At 34.7% G+C, this 23,706-nt stretch overlaps 1 protein-coding gene across 1 annotated transcript in view; it reads left to right on the top strand.

Moving 5' to 3' along the window:
- LOC129753099 (protein timeless homolog) overlaps positions 1 to 23,706 on the top strand; it is a 225,096-nt gene that overhangs the window by 16,714 nt on the left and 184,676 nt on the right. Inside the window, exons 5-7 of the mRNA XM_055748904.1 lie at positions 13,290 to 13,461; positions 13,613 to 13,749; positions 13,907 to 13,987. Coding sequence (XP_055604879.1) covers positions 13,290 to 13,461; positions 13,613 to 13,749; positions 13,907 to 13,987 — 390 coding nt within the window. The remainder of the gene's footprint in view (positions 1 to 13,289; positions 13,462 to 13,612; positions 13,750 to 13,906; positions 13,988 to 23,706) is intronic.

The following is a 23,706-nucleotide window of genomic DNA, read 5'->3' as shown; positions in this document are numbered from 1 at the left end:
TGACAGAAATAAAAAAAATACAAACAAACATAAATTGACAAAAATAGTAAAAATGGCAAAACAGGTAAAAATAACACATAAAAATCACGACGAAAAGACAAAAAATATAGAAAAGCAGAAAATTGACCCATCTGATTAAATGGACAGTTATGATAAAAACACAAAAATGACAAAATTGAAGAAAATCACACAAATGACATAAATTACACAAAAAGACAAAAATTACAGAACTGGCAGGATGACAAAAATCGTAAAGAGGCAAAAAGGTAAAGAATCAACAAATTTACAAAAAAATGACAATAATGTTAAAAACATTATAAATGACATAAATGGCAAAGCTACAGGAAATACCTAAATAAATCACAAAAAATCAAAAACTTACACAAAAGAACCAAAGTGACAAAACTGAAATGACAAAACTGATCAAAATAATAAACATGACAATAATTATGAAAAGAAAAATTTGACAAAAATGACAAATATGACAGAAATTACTCGAAAGACAAAAATGACAAAATTATGATGGCAATGGATGCATGAGAAAATTTTATGATCGGATTCTAAAATTCGTTTACTTTCCAGTTTGGCTTAAAAACTATACCTGTTCCAAATTTCAGCTCTATCGGACTTGATTAAGGATGCCTCAAAGCGCACAAAGCCCTAAAATTCTTAAAAGTATGGACCAAAATAAATCGGGAAAATCTAAATTTCTATGTTGATGCCAAAAGACCTAAAAATGCATAAAACATCAAAATCTGGTGTTGTCTTTAAATATTTTTTTTTGTCTAAAATCGACTTTAAATAGTTAAAAATCACCAAAGAGGGGATCAAAGGAAATTCAGAAAATAGAAACTTTAAGTTTTATGCCAAATGATTTAGAAAGGCGTTTCAGCGAAAGTTTTAGACTCGATGATGGTAACATTTAAAAAATATGATTTTCTATTGTCCTTAAATGAATACAACACAAACATTTCAAGTAGTTATTTATCAAAGTCGGTTGAAAATTGAAGAATTAACGGTTATTTTATCATAACAGTAATTTTTGCCTTTTTTTAAATAATTTATCGAACCGCAGTAAACTAATCATAGTATAGGAAGAATTTAACATGGTAAATCTCACTCGCTCCAAGTCAAAATTATTTATTAGCTTACCAGAAGGTTGCATGCCAAAATTCAGAAAGATCTGACCATGGGGAGGGGTTACTTGAGTCTCAAACGTGAATAGAATTTTAAGGTATCATGCTCGGAAGGAACAAAAAATACTGGTTTTTTCATTTATAACCTTTTTTATCACTTGCCGATTGTTTTTTTTAAACAAATTTAAGAAAGCCCAAGTTTAGACAAATATTTCACTCCAAGACTGAAACACGATTGGGCTTGAAACTAAAACGTTATTGCGGTTAAATTTACAAATGTCTTTTTTTTTGGTTCTAAAAATGAGCGAATATTCAAAACCTTAAAATTTATTCTAAATAAATTTTATTTTTTTCCTGTTTTCCAATCATTCAATTATTAAATTATCAAACAAAATCTATGTAATAAACGGGCATGCAATAAAACAAGTAAAATAAATATTGAATCTGGTACCTAACTATCTGCTGAATCAAATGATGTACACCGGCTAGTGAACAGATAAAGTCTGCTTCATTTAATATTGGAACAAATTCTTTTGCTCATTGTGGCGCTCCTAGTGGACGGATTTGGAAACTTTTTTCACCCACGTGTCGGGAAATTCATTACCTTTCACCATGTATTTATGTCATAACACCAAACGATAGCATTTTGTAAACAACCGCCATGGAAGCCGAACGGAGAGATCAAATTGTGCACAGTTTTCTTGAAAATCCATTGTTGTCGGCATCGAAGCTAGCTAAACAGCTTAAAATGCCCAGAAATATCGTATGGCGTGTTATCAAGCAGTACAAGGAAACATTGACGACGGCTCGGAAGCCGCATTCGAAGCGTCGGAGTGGAACTGTCGACCGGAAACTGCGTGGGAAAGTCATCAAGGCCGTCAAGAGGAATCCCAATCTTTCAGACCGCGATTTGGCCAATAAGTTCCAGGCCGCTCACAGTACGGTGCGACGAATTCGTCTCCGGGAAGGAATAAGGTCATTCCGAGCCAGCAAACAGCCAAATCGGACGCTGAAGCAGAACAATGTGGCCAGAATCCGTGCTCGAAAGCTGTACGACCAAGTGCTGACCAAGTTCGACGGATGTAAAGTCTGCTTCATTTAATATTGGAACACAAACAATTGCGTGTAGTTCAGTCATTTATTAACGAATTCATAATTTGTTTTTCATACAAATGTAGCATTTTCTTTACTCTTTCATAAAAAAAAATTAAAAAAATTATTCATATTAAGCTGTTTAGCTAGCTTCGATGCCGACAACTATGGATTTTCAAGAAAACTGTGCACAATTTGATCTCTCCGTTCGGCTTCCATGACGGTTGTTTACAAAATGCTATCGTTTGGTGTTATGACATAAATACATGGTGAAAGGTAATGAATTTCCCGACACGTGGGTCAAAAAAGTTTCCAAATCCGTCCACTAGGAGCGCCACAATGAGCAAAAGAATTTGTTCCAATATTAAATGAAGCAGACTTTACAGAGAAAAAGCTTCAATCTCACCGATTTCCTCTAAACAAAAATCTATATAACAAACGGGCATGCAATAAAATTAGTCAAAAATAGATAGATTCTGGTGCTAAACTTTCTGCTGAATCGAATTATGTACACCGCTTAGCGATCAGCCACCGACAAAAGCCCCCAATCCCCCCGATTTCCCCTAAGTTTATGCAATATTATCAAGAAAATCTATGTCACAACCGAGCATTTAATAAAACAAGTGTAAAAATGGTTGAATCTGGTGTTTAATTTTTTGCCAAAGCATGGATCACTACAAATCTGGACGCACTATTTATTTTACCATAGTGCTCCTAGTTGTCGGATCTGGAATGTTTTGGCAGCACTTCGTAGAGGAATGTTTCTTTCACCAGTGCTGAAAATTTCATTACGATTCGTTTTGTTTCAAAAAAGTTACACGTGATCGAAGCCGCGAGATGAAAATAAATTTTGAACACCCACGTCAAAAACCCGACGTGGTCGGGTTCAAAAGTCGCGAAATCGTTAAAAATGGTCAAATCAACCGTGTGTAGCGTTCTCAAACGTTTCCGTGAGATGCGTACTATAGATCGGGAGGGTCATACCAAGCGTCATAGTGGAATTAAGGATCGGAAACTGCATTTGAAGGTGTTGAGAACGATCAAGGAAAACACAGGGTAGTCGGACTATGACATTGCCAAGAAATTCAACGCCGACCGGTGTACCGTCAGCAGAATCCGTCTACGCGAAGGAATACGATCCTATTGGACCAGCAAGCAACCAAACCGGACATTGAAGCAGAATTTAGTAGCCAAAGGACGTGCCCGCAAGTTATACAAGAAGATTCCAACGAAGTTCGACGGATGTATCCTCATGGATGACGAAACGTACGTGAAGACTGCACTGGTCATGGTGATGTCCCCGGCAACTTCAAATTCGTTTTTGCTGATAAGTTTGCAAGAAAGTGTTTGATCTGGCAAGGTATTTGCAGCTGCGGACGAAAAATTCCGGTTTTTGTGAAAAACAAGACCATGGACTCCGAAATTTACAAGGAGTAATGCCTGAAAAACTTTTTTTTTCGTACATTAGATCTCACAAAGGACTAGTTAAGTTTTCGCCAGATTTGGCAAGCTGCCACTACAGCTAGGAGGTTCTACAGTGGTATTGGGCCAACGGGTGGATTTTGTCGAAAAGGACATCAACCCACCCAACTGCCCTCAATTCCGCTCTATCGAAAAATTTTGGGCAATTGTCAAGCAGAAGATGAAGAAGAATGGTAGGACGACTCGGGAAGCAACAGAGATGAAGAGATTGTGGAACAAAATGGCCGCTGAGGTCAGTGAATAGGGTGTTCAAACTATAATGAGTGATTGAGTATCACTTAGTAAAAGTTCGAAAATTCATCAAAACCACATCGGAATAATTTTTTCTATTATTTTTCCTTTAAAGTGCAACAAAAACCCTACATTTCAAGTACAAAACATTTTTATTTCGTTTATATAGCTCCGAGATAGACCCGTTTTAATGCGTCCAGATTTGTAGTGATCCATGCTTTAAGTCGAATCGTTGCAACGATGCTAAATTCAAAGCACATTCCAAACTTTTTCCAAGATTCCTTGCCCAAAAATCAGGTACGTCTTATACTCCGATATCTACACTGTTGAATACGGGAATTTTTTGACGTAGAATTACGTCTTACGGCAACACTATAGGGGGACAAATCGAAATTCCCAAACGAATCTCGCGTCACTAAAACGTTCCAATTCAAAGACATTCTTTTTAAAAGACATATCATCTCTGCTCGTCGTGGATTGGCTGGTCGAAAATGAAAAAAAAAAAACACCGACGCCCCGCCCCTAGATGGGTTTTGATTTTCTCTGTCAACGAAATGTAAAAAACAAGGGGTCGCTTGCGGGTTGGTTTCAGTTTCTGTTTGCCCGTCAAGTTGGAAGGTTCTGCTGCTGCTGCTTCGATCTGCGTTAGGACCCCACCAGTGGTAATCCAACGCAGATATCGATTGGCAGTTTAGATCAGTGGCAAGTAGCATAGGCGGTGCTGAGGATAAGCGGCGGATACATGTTGACATGTCATGTTGCCTTGTCATATGATGTCATGTTGACATCACATCTTTTAACATGTCATTTACGTCATATTATATTTAAATGTCAACAACACCAATATCCCAGCTGACGTTTGATATACATCCATACCACGCATTAATCTTACATTCAACGTAAAACGAAACGAGCACACAACAGATCAACTGTTTCATTTGTTTCATATATTTTCCGCCCTCATCTATCTTTTACGCACTAATCTATACGCACCTAACCCATATCTACAATATTTATTCACACACCCATCTTACACGCGGCACACAATCCAGCACTAGCTTTACCCTACACACTTTGCCCAGCACACACTCTGCCCAGCACACACTCTGCCCAGCACAAACTCTGCCCAGCACACACCCTGCCCACGCCCGTCACCCGTTTTCCCCTAAACCCATTTGCAAAATTAGAAAGACAGACTTTAATCTTTCTGTAATGTTTGGCCCTGATAAGGGCCGGTTAGGATATTTAATATGAAGAAATCGGATCCGAAGTGCCAATTCATTGCACCTTTATGCTAGCGATTGCTACGCGGGAATGGGAATAGGCAACTTGAACTTTGTCTTTCTTCAGCTTAGCTTTTTGTTTCCAATCAATGAAAATGAAAAATTGGCTTAAAAAATTTATGCGAAATAACAATATTCCTTAATTGCAAAACGTTATCATAAGATAATAAGATAAGATTAATCGCCGCCGGGATATATTCTTATTTAATTTTTGGCATTTCGGCGAGTTGTGAAAATTCAAGGTAGAATATTTAGAAAGAACATGAAAGTATTATGGGTGGAAAGATCAAAGCTAGAGCGCTTTGGGTAGAAGAAATTGAATAGTTGGTGAAAATGTGAGCAGGGCTTTTGTTTTGTGAACAGCTTTTGAACTACAACTTTTTTTATCCTTTTTTCCGTTGTTAAGAATGTTAAGTGTCGGGTCTTGTTATACGTCGTGTGTTATTTGTGTAGCAATGACTTAACACATTATATGTACAGTCCATCACTTATTCTGTGATGCTTTTCATCCTTCCATAATAATGCTTTCATCCGTCTATAAAAGTTTTCTTCATTGTTATAGGAGCATTGAGATCTTTCAGCATTGAGGTCATGAAATCGATTCTCGGTCAAAGCATACATATTCCTTTTTTGTGGGCTGGTGATTTTAGCATTAGTGAGATGCTTGCCATTCTATCCTTGAAAGATGTGCGCAGTAAACTCAGCAAACTTTAAGTCCCTCGAAATGAAAAAAAAAATTGTTTGGCGTTTATTATTACCTACCTGAGATTTGATTCATTAGCTTTAAAACAGATTTTTTTTTGTGAACTTATTAGCAATATTTCAAACTATTTAAAAAACCTTTTAATCGATGGAGCAGTTTTTGTATAAAACCATGCATGTAACAGAAATTACTTAATATTCGTCTTTTTTGCTTTTGTTTTTTACTAGTGTTTTATGATTTGGAACATTATTTTAATTAATTGTCTTTGTTAGACCTTTGATGGATGTCAATGGCGTATTCCTTTAATTCTTGTAATTATCACTAAACGTACCCGAGGGGGTCAAATGACATTTTTTTTAACTTCAAATGACACCTATTATAATTGTTTTTTTTTTGCAAATTTTTTTACATGACCATTTTTATTTCCAAAATGCACGCATTTTTTCATAAAAATATTTATTTTAAAGTTTGTAGATTTCGAAAAAGGTATGTGGTATTAGACTGAGTCAATTTGGGGTCATTTTTGAATTTCTTAAACGCTGGGCTCTAAAAAGCTTCTTTTTGGTTCAAAACTCATCCCTGATTTTTTGCAGAATTTTTAAGTAACGTTTACATGAGTAAATTTGAACTTTTAGGTATGTATGGGAAAATTTAATAATTTGTACTGAAAAATCAACCTCATTTTTGTTTCTTCTGTGGAACCGAGCCTGCTAATGGTTTTGTGCAAGTTAATAAATCCTTCAAAGGAAATTTTCCGTTGAACAACTTTGTTGAAGACCTTAACTTTGTGTCATGCTAGGCAAAAAAGTTATTAGCTGTTTAACAAGGGTATGTCTTTGGGCATTGATAAACAATAAATTCAATTGAAATCACTGCTTGTGCCTCGCAAAGCATTGTATGAAAAGTAATCTTGCAATAGGCCATTTGCGCTGTGCATTAGTATCAATGTGGTACAAAGAAAGTGATGAACAAACACGTAAACTATTACAGAACTCGTTTTTCAAAAAGTAAAAAGGTAAACAAAGCCTATGTCACTTGCCAGGATGTTTATGTTGGCAATGATTTTTTTCTCTAGTTTTCGCTGGTATAGCGGTCGTTTGTTTGAAAACGCAACTGACGTCACGAATTGTCATGGTTACAATGTTTACAAAAAAAAACTTTTACTTACACACACTCAGGTTGCATTAGTATACACTGCCGGCCAAAAGTTTGGGATCACCCACTAAAAAACATGCAAATTTTGATCGTTCATATCTCAGGCGTCTTAGGACATATTGAAAATCTTCTGATCTCATTTGAAAGATAATGATCAATAGCTATCTCGGAGGTATTTTGCCCAAATATATTGTTTTAGTTTTGAACTTAAAACTTAACCTAAAGTTATAACATTTTCAAAAATTCGCACTCAATATTCAAAGCCGATTATCTCGGAATAGGGTGGACCAAATCTCAAAATTTGAGTGGCATTAGAATTCCTGTTCTTTACTTCTCAAAACACAATCTAAACATTTTGTGAAAAAATTCAAAAACGTATTTTTAATTAATAAAATAGACACTTGAGTTGTCGTCCAAAAGTTTGGGATCACCTCTTTGTATGGTGAGTTTGGGATCATTCTTATAAAAACATGCAAATTTATTTTATTCATATCTTTCTCATCTAACATCGTATTGCAGATCTGAAGGGTTCATTTGGAAGCTAAGGAATTGTTGTTTTTTAATAAATTCATTCAAAAATTATACTTTGAAGTGATAACCATGAAAAAATCACCTGAAATTTATTGTTTTTTGAAAGTTCCAAGATTTTTTTTATAGTTCTTACCTTAAAATATAATTTTTGAATGAATTTATTAAAAAACAACAATTCCTAAGCTTCCAAATGAACCCTTCAGATCTGCAATACGATGTTAGATAGGAAAGATATGAATAAAATAAATTTGCATGTTTTTATAAGAATGATCCCAAACTCACTATACAAAGAGGTGATCCCAAACTTTTGGACGACAACTCAAGTGTCTATTTTATTAATTAAAAATACGTTTTTGAATTTTTTCACAAAGTTTTTAGATTGCGTTTTGAGAAGTAAAGAACAGGAATTCTAATGCCACTCAAATTTTGAGATTTGGTCCACCCTATCCCGAGATGATCGGCTTTGAATATTGAGTGCGAATTTTTATAAATGTTATAAATTTAGGTTAAGTTTTAAGTTTAAAACTAAAACATTATGTTTGGGCAAAATACCTCCGAGATAGCTATTGCTCATTATCTTTCAAATGAGATCAGAAGATTTTCAATATGTCCTAAGACGGCTGAGATATGAACGATCAAAATTTGCATGTTTTTTAGTGGGTGATCCCAAACTTTTGGCCGGCAGTGTAAGTAAGCCGTTGGGCAAACAAAAGTGACAGCTCCATGTATACGACTCAACGGAAGAAAGTTATTTTTTCAAGTAATTTATGAAAACTATTGAAAGTTTTCTGTTTTACAGCACATTATAAAGAAGCCAGTATATTTGATTCACGTTCGGAGTTCGAAGTAGGCCTTGGTTTAGTTAGCAGCGAAAAATTTTTCTCCTGCCAAAATTCCTGATTTTTCTTGAATGTTTTGTGATAAAATATGAAAAATTAAATGATGTGGTTCGTGTTTACGTTGGTGTCGGTCGAAGTGATATTTAAAGCGAATCAAGTTTGAAGAGCTAAATCTGGCCCCTTGTCGACATTACCGGTGAAATTTGGTGGTGAAAATCAAAAGTGCAGGAACTGGGAAAACAAAACGAGCCGAGCGGAAGAAGATAGTTTCGAAGGAAGTTGGTTGTGATTTGCCCTCAAATCATGAGCGACGAGACGAAAGTATCGGCGAGCTATGGAGTGGTCAATAGACTGAGTCGATTTGGGGTCATTTTTGAATTTCTCAAACCCTGGGGTCTCAAAAGCTTTGTTTTGGTCCAAAATTCATCCATGATTTTTTGCAGAATTTTTAAGTAACGTTTACATGAGTAAATTTGGACTTGTAGGTTTGTATGGGAAAATTGAATATTTTGTACTGAAAAATCAACATCATTTTTGTTTCTTCAGTGCAATCGAGCCTGCTTATGGTTTTTGTGCCAATTTATAAATTCTTCAAAGAAACTTTTTATGCAATACCTCGCAAGGCACCCAGCAGTGGTGTCTATTGAATTTATTGTTTATCAATGCCAAAAGACATACCTCTGTTGAACAGCTATTAACTTTTTTGTCTAAAGAGATACAAATTTACGGTCTTGGACAAAGTTGTTCAGCGGAAAATTTCCTTAGAAGAATTTATAAATTGGCACAAAAACCATAAGCAGGCTTGGTTGCATAGAAGAAACAAAAATGATGTACAAAATATTCAATTTTCCCATACAAACCTAAAAGTCCAAATTTACTCATGTAAACGTTACTTAAAAATTCTACAAAAAATCATGGATGAGTTTTGGACCAAAACGAAGCTTTTGAGACCCCAGGGTTTGAGAAATTCAAAAATGACCCCAAATCGACTCAGTCTAGTGGTCAAGCCATGCATTGTCAACAAGTTCCTGATGTATCCTTTGAAAATTTGCTCATTTTTCGACCATGTATTTCTTCACGAACACTGTAACCCGCACGCAGGAAATTTTTATTTAGTTTCTTTAAGTCAAAACTAAAGTGGTAAGTATACCTTGTCCAAATCTCTTTAAGAGATTGTTTTGTCTAGAAAAAGATCAGAAAAAATGATTGATGCTAAATATTTATTTGGCTTCCACTGATAATGGGCTTCTTCTATTATTTATCGATTCACAAGTGTTTGAAATGTAAGGGAATTGAATTTGATAATTTGAATTGAATCTTATTCAAAAATGGTATCCTGAAAACTGGTATGAAATATATCAATTTTCTTTTTTATTATTATTTATTCGCATTTATAAATAACTCCGAAGTGATGTCAGAAAAAGTTTGAGGAGTTCCAAAGTTGTAATTATCTTTATCATCGTCTCAGCAAAAATAGAAGTTCAAACCACGGCAACTGAAAGTCACTTTGGATTGATGTAGCACGCAACTAGTTGGGGCACACATAATAAAATAAATCATTATATTCACGGGATTGGTCATAATTATTTTTCTTTATATTTGTAGCGAGATTTAAGTTATTGAAGGCAATCGATCTGTCTGTAAGTCAATCTTTTCTGAACATTTGAATTAGTAAAAATAATAAGAAGATTAATTAAAATTGTTTCTCGATTTTGAATATAGTAAATACATAAAGCACATAGTAGCGGAGTGCTACAATTGAATGTTTTAAAATCTTTAGTATAGGGGAGACTTCTGTTCGAGAAATTAACTTACACAAATCTTTTTTGGACAAAAAACAGCATGCCAACAGGACGTTTGACCTAATTGTTTCATCGAAATAATAAAGTAGTTTTATATTTTGATACAAAATTAAATAATCGTAGAGATTTCATCCAAGCAAAACACACAATTAATTATTTCCATGTTTTCGTCCTCATTTAAGAACAGATGAGGCCGTAGCGTACTGCATTTAAAGTATCAATATTCCATATATACTTTCCCAAATGAAATAAATTCATATTTAGGTCTTTACATATTCAAAATATTATATGAAGCGTTTGGCAGGGATCTCCACGCTTCATTCCGCCCCTGTAACCTGTATCTTTCGCGGTTTTCATCACATGGTTAGCCTGGCCGTAGTAGTATCTGCAATGCATGTTCTATGTATCAGATACTATGTTGAAAAGAAAAATGAGGAACGCAAGTTTTTCATTTTCCAGGATGCCTACATGTTTGGCTATGTTGATGTAAGCAGAAGAAGAAGAAGAAGAAGACATTATAAAGAAGCCAGTATATTTGTATACGTTTTTGTAAGCTTTGTTTGGGATTGCGAGTGAGGTTTGCTGAAAAAATTAAGATTTTGCGATGGATTCGATCAATTTCAGTGGAGGCAGACCAAATATTGCTAAAGTTTATTGATAAATTTCACGACGGAAGCCCTTAACTTCATCCTACTGGTTGAAAACTCTATAAGATAGACCAGAGTCTGTCTACAAAGAATCTGGGGCAACCGTTGCTAGTGCCTTACATAGATGGTTGAGGTTTTTAAAATTTATCTGTGCTTGTTTCCGGACTATTCTTCTATTAAATATCCACAATATCATTTCCACTTTTTACCAAATGATCCAAAATGTACCAAATGACTCTTTTTTAGAGAAAATGCGCATACATTCCCGGAAAATACGAAATTTTAGTTGAATTTTGCCTTTGCTGCATTTAAAAAACCGTTGATATGTGCCTAACAGACCTCTTGTATGTGTGGGTAGCAAAAGCCCTATACCTCACTAGGCACCCAGCAGTAATGTCAATTGAATTTATTGTTTTTCAATGCCATGTCTTTGGGCCCTTGTTAAATATCTTGTAACTTCATTGCCTAACATTATACAAAGTTAAGGTCTTCAACTAAGTTGTTCAACGGAAAAGAATTTATAACTTGGTACAAAATTTATTAACAGGCTCGGTTCCACAGAAGAAACAAAAATGGTGTTGATTTTTCAGTAAAAACTATTTAATTTTCCTATACAAACCCAAAAGCTCAAATTTACTCACTTAAAAGTTCTGCAAAACATCAAGGATGAGTTTTAAAATAAGGTTGTCAGATTGCCCGATTTTATTCGGTTCCCGGATTTCTTTGAAAAATGCCAGGAATTTGCCAGGATTTTTTTTCACTTCATTCGGCAAATCAAACAAAAAAAAGGAAATTGTGTTGTAAAATTGTTTCATTTAGCCACCAAAACCATATTTTTTTAGCAGATTTTGCAAAAATAATCATGAAAGGTTTTTTCGAAGCCTAAAATACGATTTAAAATCAGTTTATAAATTTTTATGAAAAAATTTTTTTTTTCAATTTTTTAATCTGGATTTTTGTTCAGCAATTTCTGGGTTTAGACAAAATTTGTCCGGATATTGCCCGGATTTTTGGACGTCAATTTAGAAATTAAATGCCCGGATTTTGCCAGGTTTTTATAGAAATTTGCATACGTGCTGAAAAAATTCAGCCAACCTTATTTTAAACCAAAACGAAGCTTTTTAGACCCCAGGTTTTGATAAATTTAAAAAACCCCAAATCAACTAAGTCTAATGTGCTATACCTGTTTACACCGCCGGAGGTCAAATGACCCCTAACACTTTTTCCGCTAAAACTCTCTTGTTTCTCAACCGATTTTTACAAAAATTTTAGTCTTAGTAAGCTTGTAAAGTGACTCAAATATGTTTCTAAGAAAATATTCAGCTACAATAATTCCTTTTAAAGTTGTCCAAAGTCGAAGATTTTTTTTTAAATAACACTTCGGGAAAGAGGCTTTAAGTCAGTACTCGGAATAATATTCACTTAGTGCCTTAAATAGCTGTAGTTAGAAGCAATGTGTTGCACATATGGAAATACTTTTTTTTTTAATTTCTTAAGATCATGGCAACAAAAAAATGTATAAAAGTTGTATAAAAAACCATACCTTTAAATGAATCGATCGGCAAAGCAGTTCCAGTCACAGTAGAAAATTTTTGAAAAGTGAATCGAAAGTTGACGCAATAAGTGACATTTTGGAAACATAAAATTTACAAAACCCGAAACACAGAATTTTTGACGACTATTCAAAGATAGCTGTTTTTCGAGCTGTTTTCCTTATCGAAAAATATTTGATTTTTGATCACATGAAGCATTATTTGCACGAAAATAAATGCCTGTTCATAAAAAAATGAGTCTTCATGATATTTGGAACAAATTTGGACTACAAAAGTTAGATAAACTTCAAGCTAAAAAAATAAAGTTGGGTTCTAGCTTTCCTCAAGCGTCCAAAAATAAACTTAGCCTCAACACACATATTCAAAGCTTATGGTTGTTTCCTTCTGAATAACCTCCCTCGATCGATTACAATCGTAAATTATGGGGTTCGCCTTATAACGCGCACTGTCAGCTTTTATGGGTCAATATTACCGGTTTCGGCAGTGAAACTTCACTAATCAGTATCTATTACGCTTTTAGTACGACAATTTGTCAAAGATCACGATTCTCAGCAAACTGTAATAGTCGTCGGCCAGGAGGATGTCTTGTTTTTTTTTTACTTATTTTCGATTGGAAATTCTCCCAAATCCATAGTCCTTCTGCTGCTTTTTTGTAACTTTCATATAACAGTCCACAAAAAATAACTAATTTTTCAAATTAGTTATTTGACGGAAGTTATTAAACTTCCTAAAAAAAATCCAAATGTTTCCTCGCAACTTCCGCAAAAAAAACCTCAATTTCATTCCTTTTTCTTTTTTTTTATCTCTTCATTTTGCTATCTAATTACATGTTCAGAGCGTATTTACGTGATGTAATTGAGACGGCCCACATGTTCTTCAAAATGCTCGAAAAGTATTGTCAAGGGACTGTGCGTGTCCAGAGTAAGAAACGCGCCAAACCGAAACGAGGACGATCCGGTGGTGCCAAGCAGAAAGGCAACAACAGCACGGAAACAAAGGATCTGGATGTAAGTCGTCGTCTCATTTCCACCCAGCCAGCCAGCCAGCAATGCAATGCAATGCCAATGGTTCTTTCCTTTCTGCAAAATACCATGCTCTAGAATAGTACGTAGTAATTAATTGTATTTTCCTTCGTTTTATTTCGCTTCATTCTCGCAGCCGGAGCGCTTAGAAGAGCAGTGGCTTACAATGGCGGGTGAAGTTTCGACATGTCTAGCTAATCAGATTACGCTGCCAGAGGAGGATCAGCCGAGTCCATTCGATGGCGCTTCAGATACACCCATCGACGATCAGAAGTACGTCAACTCAACGTCACCGAGCATCGCTGCTAGACCAAGCATAATCCTCGTTTTTAATCAACACTTTTCTTTTTTTTTTCTTCTCCTATTTTTATTCTATCCCGGATCTGCGGCCGCCCGACGACACCTTTCCGATATTGCCCCAAACACCCAGAGGAGACTGCATGATAAGGATTCATTCGCTGCTGCGTGACGGAAAATACGAACATGCAATAATTTTAATGCGATCCGCTAGGTGAGTGAAATTAATTACCATTTTCACCTGATTCTGAACTGAACTCTCTGATGGTGGTGGTGGAACTCTGTTTATATAGAGCAGCAAGCAAATCCTAGGCTAACTCGCTTTCATAAATCTTTATTTAATATTATTCAACAAAATGTGGTACCAACCTACCCCGCGCAGATGCGATTGTTTTCTGTATTATCCAACGTAAATTATTATTGTGTCAAGACTCTCGCTCTTATTCGCGCGTTGAGCCCACCCGGCAGAGCGCTTTTACCAGCAGTTTGCGAAGCTAGAACGACAGAAAGCTATTATAACATTTTGTTTCTAGAAGATAGCTATCGAACATAAATACACTTTCATACAAAGTTTGTGCAATTGAAACATCGTTTCGTAAACTTAAAGTCTTTTTATGCTTTGATGTACGGTTTGTTAAAAAATTATCTCAACCTTCTTTAACGGTAAGAAAAAAAAAGACAATTAACCGATTAGGGTCATATAGACCCGCATTACTATTTTGGCTGTATCTCCAAAACTACAGACCCGATTTGCATATACCGTTTTGGAACTATCTACATGTTCACTATCTTTTTGTGAAGAATAAAAATCATTATAATTTTGTTGATGCCTGAAAATTGAGCCGAAAGACAAAAAGCTAAAAAAGATGGCGTCTTTGAACAAAGATCGTTACCACCCCGGTTGAAATAATGAAATTTCTTAATGTCAACTAAATTGAATCGTGTTCGATGTTAATTTACACGCCTAGATGCAACGATGATAGATTTTAGATCAAAAACCATGTTCCGTTTTCGTGCATCGTTTTCGATTAAATATTACACAATTTTTCTGGCTGTATACAACCACCGTTCTACAAATTTGCTAAGAGCAAGTTCACTGGTGTGAAAGTGGTAGAAATTTTGACCTTTTTAGCACATGTTAAAAACTTTACCATGCGAAAAAATTTCAAGAGCGTATACCAATACGCTTGACGAATACTCTATGTTCAGCAGGCGCGGTCCTATGGGGGGGGGGGGGTGATCGGGGTGATCACCCCCCCCCCAAGCGGCAGAAAACCGTTACAAAATACCCGTAAATGCTGAATTTCTATAAAAACTTTGAACTTGCCCTAGTTGATGCGTCTTTGAATTTTCAAAAATTTTCCACTCCGTGGGGGTGTTTAATCAACGAAAAAGTTTGCTTATCACTTAAAGGCTCAAGATTTAAGAAAAATCAGTCTACCAAACTCAAGCAGCTGTAACTTGCAATTCCCTGGACCGAATTATACCAAACGACTTCTTATGAATTACTTAGAGTGTTGTCTTTGAATTTGCTAACCATTTATCTACTTAACATTTGAGCTAGGTAATATATAAGGAAATTTTTTTAATTGTCACTAATATTCCTCATATGCCTAAATTTACATGAGCAAATTGTGATAAATTTTTATTTGTTTCAAAATCTGAGCTTCTTAATTCTTTATTATTTTTTGAATTATAATGGAATGATAAATTTGAAAAAGTCAAATAGGGGAATGAATATTGTTATAACACTGAAATATATGAATATATTTTCTTCTGAAGTCATACACCATGCAGTTTCTTTTTTATTCTGTCAGATAGAAGAAAGCAATAAAAATTCTCAATCTATACACATATGTACGAAATCATAAGATTGGCAATTTCCTTTAATTTTCAGAAATTATTCTCATATTTAATAGATTTACAGATCTTGGTCATTCAAAGAATTGGAAAAATACCTTTGGACTCTTGCCGCCGGCCGTGGCCTAGAGGATAGCGTTCCAGTCTTCTAAGCCAGAGTCCATGAGATCGAATCCCGATCACGGCACACATAGTACACTTTCTGTGGTCTGGTGGTTTTAGCATTTGTAAGATGCTAGCCATAATATCCTTGAAAGATGTACGCCTTAGAGTTAAGTAAATTAGATCTCTTCAAAGAAACATGAAGTTTCACTGAGATCCTATATGTGTGTGTTCGTTTTAAGTGATAAATTTCCTTATCAGTAAGAAATTTAAAATGTAGTAACATTCTTCATTGGAGTGATCAGTTTTCCAGTAGGCGCTCAATAAACGTGCTTCTTTAATTGACAGTCTTTGGTACCTTCTAACCTTTCTGTTTGACACCAACATTTCACAAAATAAATTCAATCGTAATATACAACGTGTTGATGCCGCATGAAATCCATTTTCAAGGAAAATTCAGCAGCGGAAAGTTACGCATTAGGATTTTTCTTTGTAGTTCAAAATATCTTAAAAACCGAAGGAATCGGAACAAAATATTATAATAAACTTTATTTCATGAATAAAAAGCTAGGACGAATCTGAAATTCAAATATAAATTACAATTTCCAATTCTGTATTTTGTTTCTTTTGTTTACAGTTGGATTATTGACAATTCCTCTTACATTGGGCAATTCTTGTAAATACACCATCTGATTTTTAGCAATCTGGTTGCACTGCTGGTCGCAAAGAGAACGACATAGCTGTTCTCTCTTTTGACTCACGCGGGAGAAAAAAAGGAACGAAATCGTCTTCAAAATTTGCAAACATGGCGGGCTTTTTATCATAGGTATCCGATTTAAACTATTTAATCCGACTTCGAGAAATGATTTTTACGACCTTTTACTTGCGTTAAATGCAATTAAGATTCGCAGTAACGTTTTTAATGACTTGAGTTATCATTTTCAATGCGATTTTATGTTTGCTGGGAAATCAAAAAAAGAAACTGTGGGCAGTGTTTGTAATTTTTGCTTTTCCTATGAGTTTTTAGAGCCAAAAAAGGAATTAAAGCTATTTATAAAAGCTTTTTCAATATGAAGGAATTAGTGTTTTGAGAAAGAGATTAAGATTCATCTTCAAAACTCAAAATCTGCGTTTAAATTATAACACAATGAAAAAAAATTCACATTTTCCGAGGTGCAAATAATTTGAAAACTGAGTTTGACTTATTTAGGGGGACTGAATGCAAATGAATTTTGAAAAAAAGGTTCTAACTTCATGATCAATTAAACTGAAGACTGTGAGTAATTTACCATGACTTCTGAACGACAAAATTATAGAGTTGAAAAAAATAAATTTATTGTTTTCAAATCGTTGTTTTTAAAGAACAAAATTTGTATCGTTTTTTCGGGAATTGGCCACTTTGTGTCATTTTTCCCTAAAATCTGCATCGATTAAAGAAAAACAGATAATTTATAGATTAAAAATAATTATTTGTTGTTCATGTCGGTCAGCTGCTTCATCAGTTATCATTGATCGATTAAACTCTTAAGTAATTAGTTAACTGACAAAAAAATACTGACAAAAAATCGAGTTAAGGACGCCAAAATTTTTCAAACTCAGTTTGCCTATGTTTCATTTTTAACTTTGTGGATTAAAACTTTCCCGTTATCAATCGATTATTTTTTCGGCAACAAGGCAATCCATCAAGCTAACATTCGAAAGAGCTTTTTTGTGACTTTTGACTTATAGATACTGTTGGATTTCAAGATCTTCACCAATTATATCGCCGAATCTGCTTGCAGCTTATCCACATAATGATTTTAAAATTTGAAGTTAAAATCCAGTTTTAGGTTTTATACTCTACATCAGAAAGTATGACTATTTCAATTGCAATTGATAAATACTCTTCACTAAATCAACCTTTCATGGCTTCATTCCATGTTTTTTTTTATTATAAATCAATATCATTTCAAGAGTTTGGAATTATGAGTAGATACCTACATGAAGAGAAAAAACGATTTTCACTTTCTTTATAATTTATTTGTGGCTATTTCATTTGTTCCAGTACAATTAAAATTGAAAATTTCGTATTTTAACCTGAAATTTGAGAGCAAATCAATTAAAATTAAGTTGCAGAAGCTTTATACTTCAGTATCTGGTTTTTTTAATCTGTTTTTCATCTAAATTTATATTTGAAGTGTTGGTTTTTTGTATTAAGAATTTAAAAATCAAAACCATAATTTTAAACATGGATTGTGATTCCCAATTGAAAATAATATTACGAAATTTCCAAATCACTTTTCAGAAAATTATTCCAATGAAAATTTAATTACCGTTAATCAGTTTGTTATTCATAGCAATAACTAATTAAAGCTTATTTCAAAACTATACATTTTGTTTGGCCTAGCACTAATATTCAGAAGCTCAACAACGTGTATATTATTTTCATTTGTAAAATGACATTTATTACAAGACATTTTAAAAGGTCTTTGAAAGTGACAATTTCAAACTACCAGATACACAAATTCTGATAATTTTCTTTTTATTAACATTTTTTTGCAGTGGTTATTATTGATTTGCTGGTTGTTCTATAAATATTGAAAAAGTTTGATAAAAGATTTCATTATTCTTCTCTTATTTCATAGTTTTCGATATACATCTGATTTTGTTCAGTGAAATTGAAGTGGGGAAGGAGGAGCATTGGGCAGCTTATATTGTACTCATTTGAAATGGAAACTCCCCCCCCCCCTCCCCGTCACCATCCCCTTTTTATCGCTTTTTCAAAATTATCGTTTTTTCACCAGATATTACTTTCCTTCATATTGACTGATTTTTGAAAATATGGAAAAATCACACACCCCCCCCCCCAAGAGCCAACTCTAGGACCGCCCCTGAATGTTCAGAAAGTTCAGTTACTAGCATGTTCCATTTTAGAAAGTTCCAGAATATTCCATTACTATTTAGCATGTTCTACCATAGAAGGTTCCCGAATGTTCCATTCCTATATCAATGTATTTCCGATGTTTCTAGAAAGTTCCATTATAATTCCTTAAAAGAATCTAGAACATTCTACACGTAATTTATTGGTATAATTCCTTAGTTTCCAGAACATTGCATTAGCATATAAATACAGAGTCGAGTAATTTGTAAGTTATTATTATTCTGCATTTGCGTGAGTATTATTCCGCCTTCCAGTGAGTATTGTTCCAACCTTCAGTGAGTACAAGTGCATCCTCATGTTTGTGTCCTAAGTGAGAAAAAAGAGTTCCCAAATACAAAAGTGTGGTTTTGTGAATCCAAGTACCAATAAAGTTATCCCTACACCCATAGAAGAGGTTGCAAAAATCCAATGCTTATTTTGAATATCTCTGTGCCGATAATGCGCTGAAATGTGCACTGTGCCGAAGACGGTATGTTTGAAAAACCGTTAAATAAAAATAATAACCACAACGCCGTGGGGAGATTCGAACTCAATTCACCATTCAAATCGTCTTGCCAGTCCGATATCTTAACCAGTATACTATTTGAGCTTCATGCAGGACGAGGGCTGCTTTCTGCCACCGATCAATCACAAAAAACGCACGACGGAGGCTTCCTGTCGTTTGGCCTTCTTTCAAGGTATTCCTTTGTTTTGAGATGGAAACGGGAAAGGGCACGGGAGTGAAGGAAACGGGAAACCCTTTGCTTACTGCCGGGGTTTGCTTACTGCCTACTATTACATACACACGCTACATATACACAGCTGCTAAAGCCGGGCAGCTTGGCCGGTGAATTGAAGGAATGGTTTTGTTGTTGCTTTTGCTACATACACACGCACAGCTTAACCGGTGGTTGTTTGCCGGTAAATTGAATTGAAGCTATGTTTTTTTTGTTGCTTTTACTACATACTTCACACGCATAGCTTGGCCGTGGTTGTTTGCCGGCGGATTGAATTGAAGGAATATTTTTGTTGTTGCTTTTGCTACACACGCACAGTGCTCGGTTCGCTGGCTGCCTGGTGTTGGCCGGTATTTATTTCTATCCTTCTTCGTCTTGTGATGCGATAGGGAGGGACGTGAATTCGTTTTTATTTTGTTTCTTTCAGACATACGCAATTCGGTTAACTTGGGAGGTTAATGCCGGTGGGAGCAAATCGAATCAGCACCGGTCGCGTTATCTTCTTGTACCAATGATGCCTTGTACCAATGATGCCGCCATTGGCACAGAGGCTGAATTGTGGGTGTACCACTTTCTCCCAACACCAGTGAACTTGCTCTTAGCAAATTTGTTGAACCGTGGTTGTATACAGCCAGAAAAATTGTGTAATATTTAATCGAAAACGATGCACGAAAACGGAACATGGTTTTTGATCTAAAATCTATCATCGTAGCATCTAGGCGTGTAAATTAACATCGAACACGATTCACTAAAGCTATGCTGTGAAAGCACAGCTATAAGAAAATTTAGATTTTTTTTTTCTGGATACTCAGGTTTTCAATGTCGTAAGGCCTTGCACAAGTTTTTTTTATTGAACACTAGCCTCCACATAATTTATTGTTTTTTTTTTTAAATTTATTAAATTAAGTTTTTCGTAGACCTTATTATAAATGAGGTACTCAAGAAGATCTAGTCGCATTTAAGAGTCCGGCTTATCCTCTGACATTTTATAAGACAGCTATTTTGTACTTCCCCGTTTGCCTGCGGCCAATACGAGAATATATGGTTCAAAACAATATTTCTGGACTGACGATAACTTGAAAATTCCGTACTCACAAACTGGATAAAACAAACGCATAAAAATTTGCTCAAGCTGCTTGATGCATTCCTCAGAAGTGATTTTCCTTATAATGCAAACTTCCTTATTCGGCTATACTGCCCCTACTCGCATAACAGTCTCTTATGAATTTTCGTCATTTTTCATCTAGCCTGAAAGTTCGTCATTTTGGACATAGGACTTCAATATAAAACAATAAAAAAAGATATTTCGTTCTAGAAGTTGGCTGTCCCATATGAAATATACTCGCATAACAGTCCCATATGTGAAATACCACGGATTTGGTTACTTTTCAATGCTTCTCTCGGCGAAATAGTCTTTGATTTATTGCTTTCAATCATTAACAAAATATTTAACACACCTGATGTCGAATCATGCACACTAGTTTTCGAAGGCAGGTCAGTAAGAAGGAAGGAATGTCTTCCTGAGCAAAAACTATCAGATGCACTAACAAATCGTAAAAAGATTCAACTTACGATGTGGAATTCAAGATATTTTCCAAAAGTATGTTTCTTTTTCTGGAAATTGCATTTAGAAGTTCAAAAATAATCAAATTTAAGTCTTAGAAAGAGCTTGTTGAGAAAAACATATTTTGAATGGGACTGTTATGCGAGTAGATTTGAAAAAGGTTTCAAATATGCTCACATAATAGTCCCACAACGACAAAAATGGTGCTCCCGACCTCTCCAATGACCCAATTTCGAAAATTTCAGGTTTTTCGATTTATAATGACAACCTAAAACACTTTCCATCAAACGATTTTCGTTTATGCTGAAAGTTGTGGTCACAAAATTAAAAAATTTATTCCAAAACAGAAAAAGCTGATTTTCTCGCTTGCTTGTTTTGCATATGGGACTGTAATGAAAGTAGGGCAGGTATTTTTTTTTCCTTTTTCTTCAGGGATTTTAAATTAAGTAGGTTTATTCATCCCGAAATGGGCAGTATAACAGTCCACGACTACCAACAAACATTCAACGGTGGGAAGGGGGCCAAAAAAATCTATAGCTACTGTAGGATAGATATGAGATAATGGAAAATATAAAATCAAATAATTTCTGTTAGGAAAAAATTATGTAATTTAATAATTTAGAATTTCTCAACGCGCACTAATGATTGCCGGACAAGTAAACAACACGCGGAATTAGAGAAAATCTGGCAACTTCAATTTGCAAATATGTTCATTGCGTTCAATGTTGCGCGGTACCTATAAATAGAACGGAACTTATGCTAGTCGGGTCATCTCAAGTTTTTCACTTCACGGATTTGAATAATTCTTGCTAAATCTGATTGGATCAGAAAAATGCAAAAAGCTTGAAAATTTTTAATCATCAAAGTTCAAAAGGGTATCATGTGTCTCTTAAAGTATAAATATGTAGAATTGAACAAAACAAAAGTACATTTTCAATTCAAGTCACGCTAGCCGGGTCATTCTTAAATCAAATTTTGGAACGCTTACATCACACCAAGGAAACGGGAGTAAGCAAGCGACCATGAAAAGACCGCCAACGAGACAAGAAAAATGAGTCGCCAAGGAATTCACAGGTTGCCGTAGAAATGATTGTTGATAAGACAAAAATAGATGCAGTTTTAAGATGTTTATTTTTTCACTCCTAATGATTTTTTTCCTTTTTTAATTCTTTTAATGGCCATATAGTCGTTGTTACTGGGCCACAACTAAAAGTTGTTGGACGACGACTTCGTTTGAGAAAGAGAAGAAGAATTATTTTAAGGGGGGAGTAGGGTCTAACACCTTAAAAAAATCGATTTTTTTATTTTTTTATTTTCTTATTGTAAAACATTTCAAGAATGTTGTGTCAAATTTTCAAGTCAATCGAAGCAAAACTGTAGAAATTATAGGCCTTTATCTACTCCTATCTAATACTGCAAGAAACCAAGAGCAGAAACTTCAAACGCGTTTTTCTCGAAAGCACATTTTTAAAGTCCGTAGACATCATCATTTGAAAACTACTTATCCGATTCTTTTCAAATTTGGAACATATTTTCTACATATAAAATACCAGACCCCAACTTTTTTCTTTTTTTTTTTCTTTGAGGAGATTTTACAGATAAAAAATGGCGGATTTTTTCGTAAAAAATCGTATTTTTTACTTCAAACAGCCACAAAAATTTCATAAAATTTTTTTTAAGTTAAATAAAAACGTTGGGGTCTAGAAAAACATCTATTAAAAATATTTTGCTCTGATTTTTTGACTTCAGATGATTCTGAGCTGAGATACAGTGTCCACCGCAAATCCTGTTTTCTAAAAGGCATCCTCGAAAGTGCTCCGTCACCGGCTCATTTTTCAATATTTTTCTACGAAAAAATTACTAAATGTTCTTTTAACAATGCTTTGTATAATGCAAAAAATTTGAATACACATGAAAATAGTGTTTTTTTTACCCGTTAGACCCTACTCCCCCCTTAAGATCATCGTTAAGATCTCCTTTGAGATATTCGTAGAGCTTTCCTTTGAGGATATAAAAACTTTTCATTTGAGGCTATTTTAACTCCTTTGAGATTCTAGATGATTTCCATCTCCTTTGAGATTTATGTTAGACTTCTCCTTTCCCACAAAATATCCTGCAATAACTCCGGTAACTCTCTCGACCACAGTATTGTTAACTATGAATTTTATTAGAGAGTGCTGGAAGATTGCTACGGCAGTAATCAATTCCCTATCTAGATATCATTGAAACACCCTGCAGCTGGGTCTATTCGATTAGACATCAAATAGATCTGGAACGAACTTACAAAAAGCCCCAACATAACCAAAGCTTGGAAGACCTGGTTAGATTTTTCCATAAATAGGGGTATGTTTCGAAATAAAAAAAGGCTGATTTGGTTTACTCAAAAGGGTCGCTCAACGACTCAATGAGCCAAAAAAGTGGATTTTGCATTTTGATTCTGGTCAAACTTCGTGGGAAATACATATGACACATTCCACGCGCTTGTACCGCTCAAAAGTGATTTTTATGCGTTCGCGTATCAAAAAATCTCAAAATTGTCTATAATTTTGATAATTCAAATCACACAAAACCAACGGAAAAAAGAATAAAAAGTTTTTTTACACATGTTTTAGATGATTTTGAAAATCAGTGTTTTGTTGAAAAAAGTGGTGTTTTTGACAATTTTTAAAAAATGATTAATTTTGATATATGGATGATTTTCTTTGGAAATATTTTTAGTATGTTCAGAAGCCAAAAAACACGGCTTCATTTTGTAGAAAAGAGAATTTGTT

The sequence above is a fragment of the Uranotaenia lowii genome, chromosome 1 (assembly GCF_029784155.1).
Source record: "Uranotaenia lowii strain MFRU-FL chromosome 1, ASM2978415v1, whole genome shotgun sequence".
NCBI classification, from domain to species: Eukaryota; Metazoa; Arthropoda; class Insecta; order Diptera; family Culicidae; genus Uranotaenia; species Uranotaenia lowii.
Note: the sequence above shows the minus strand (reverse complement) of the source record. Positions and strands in the feature narration are given on the sequence as shown.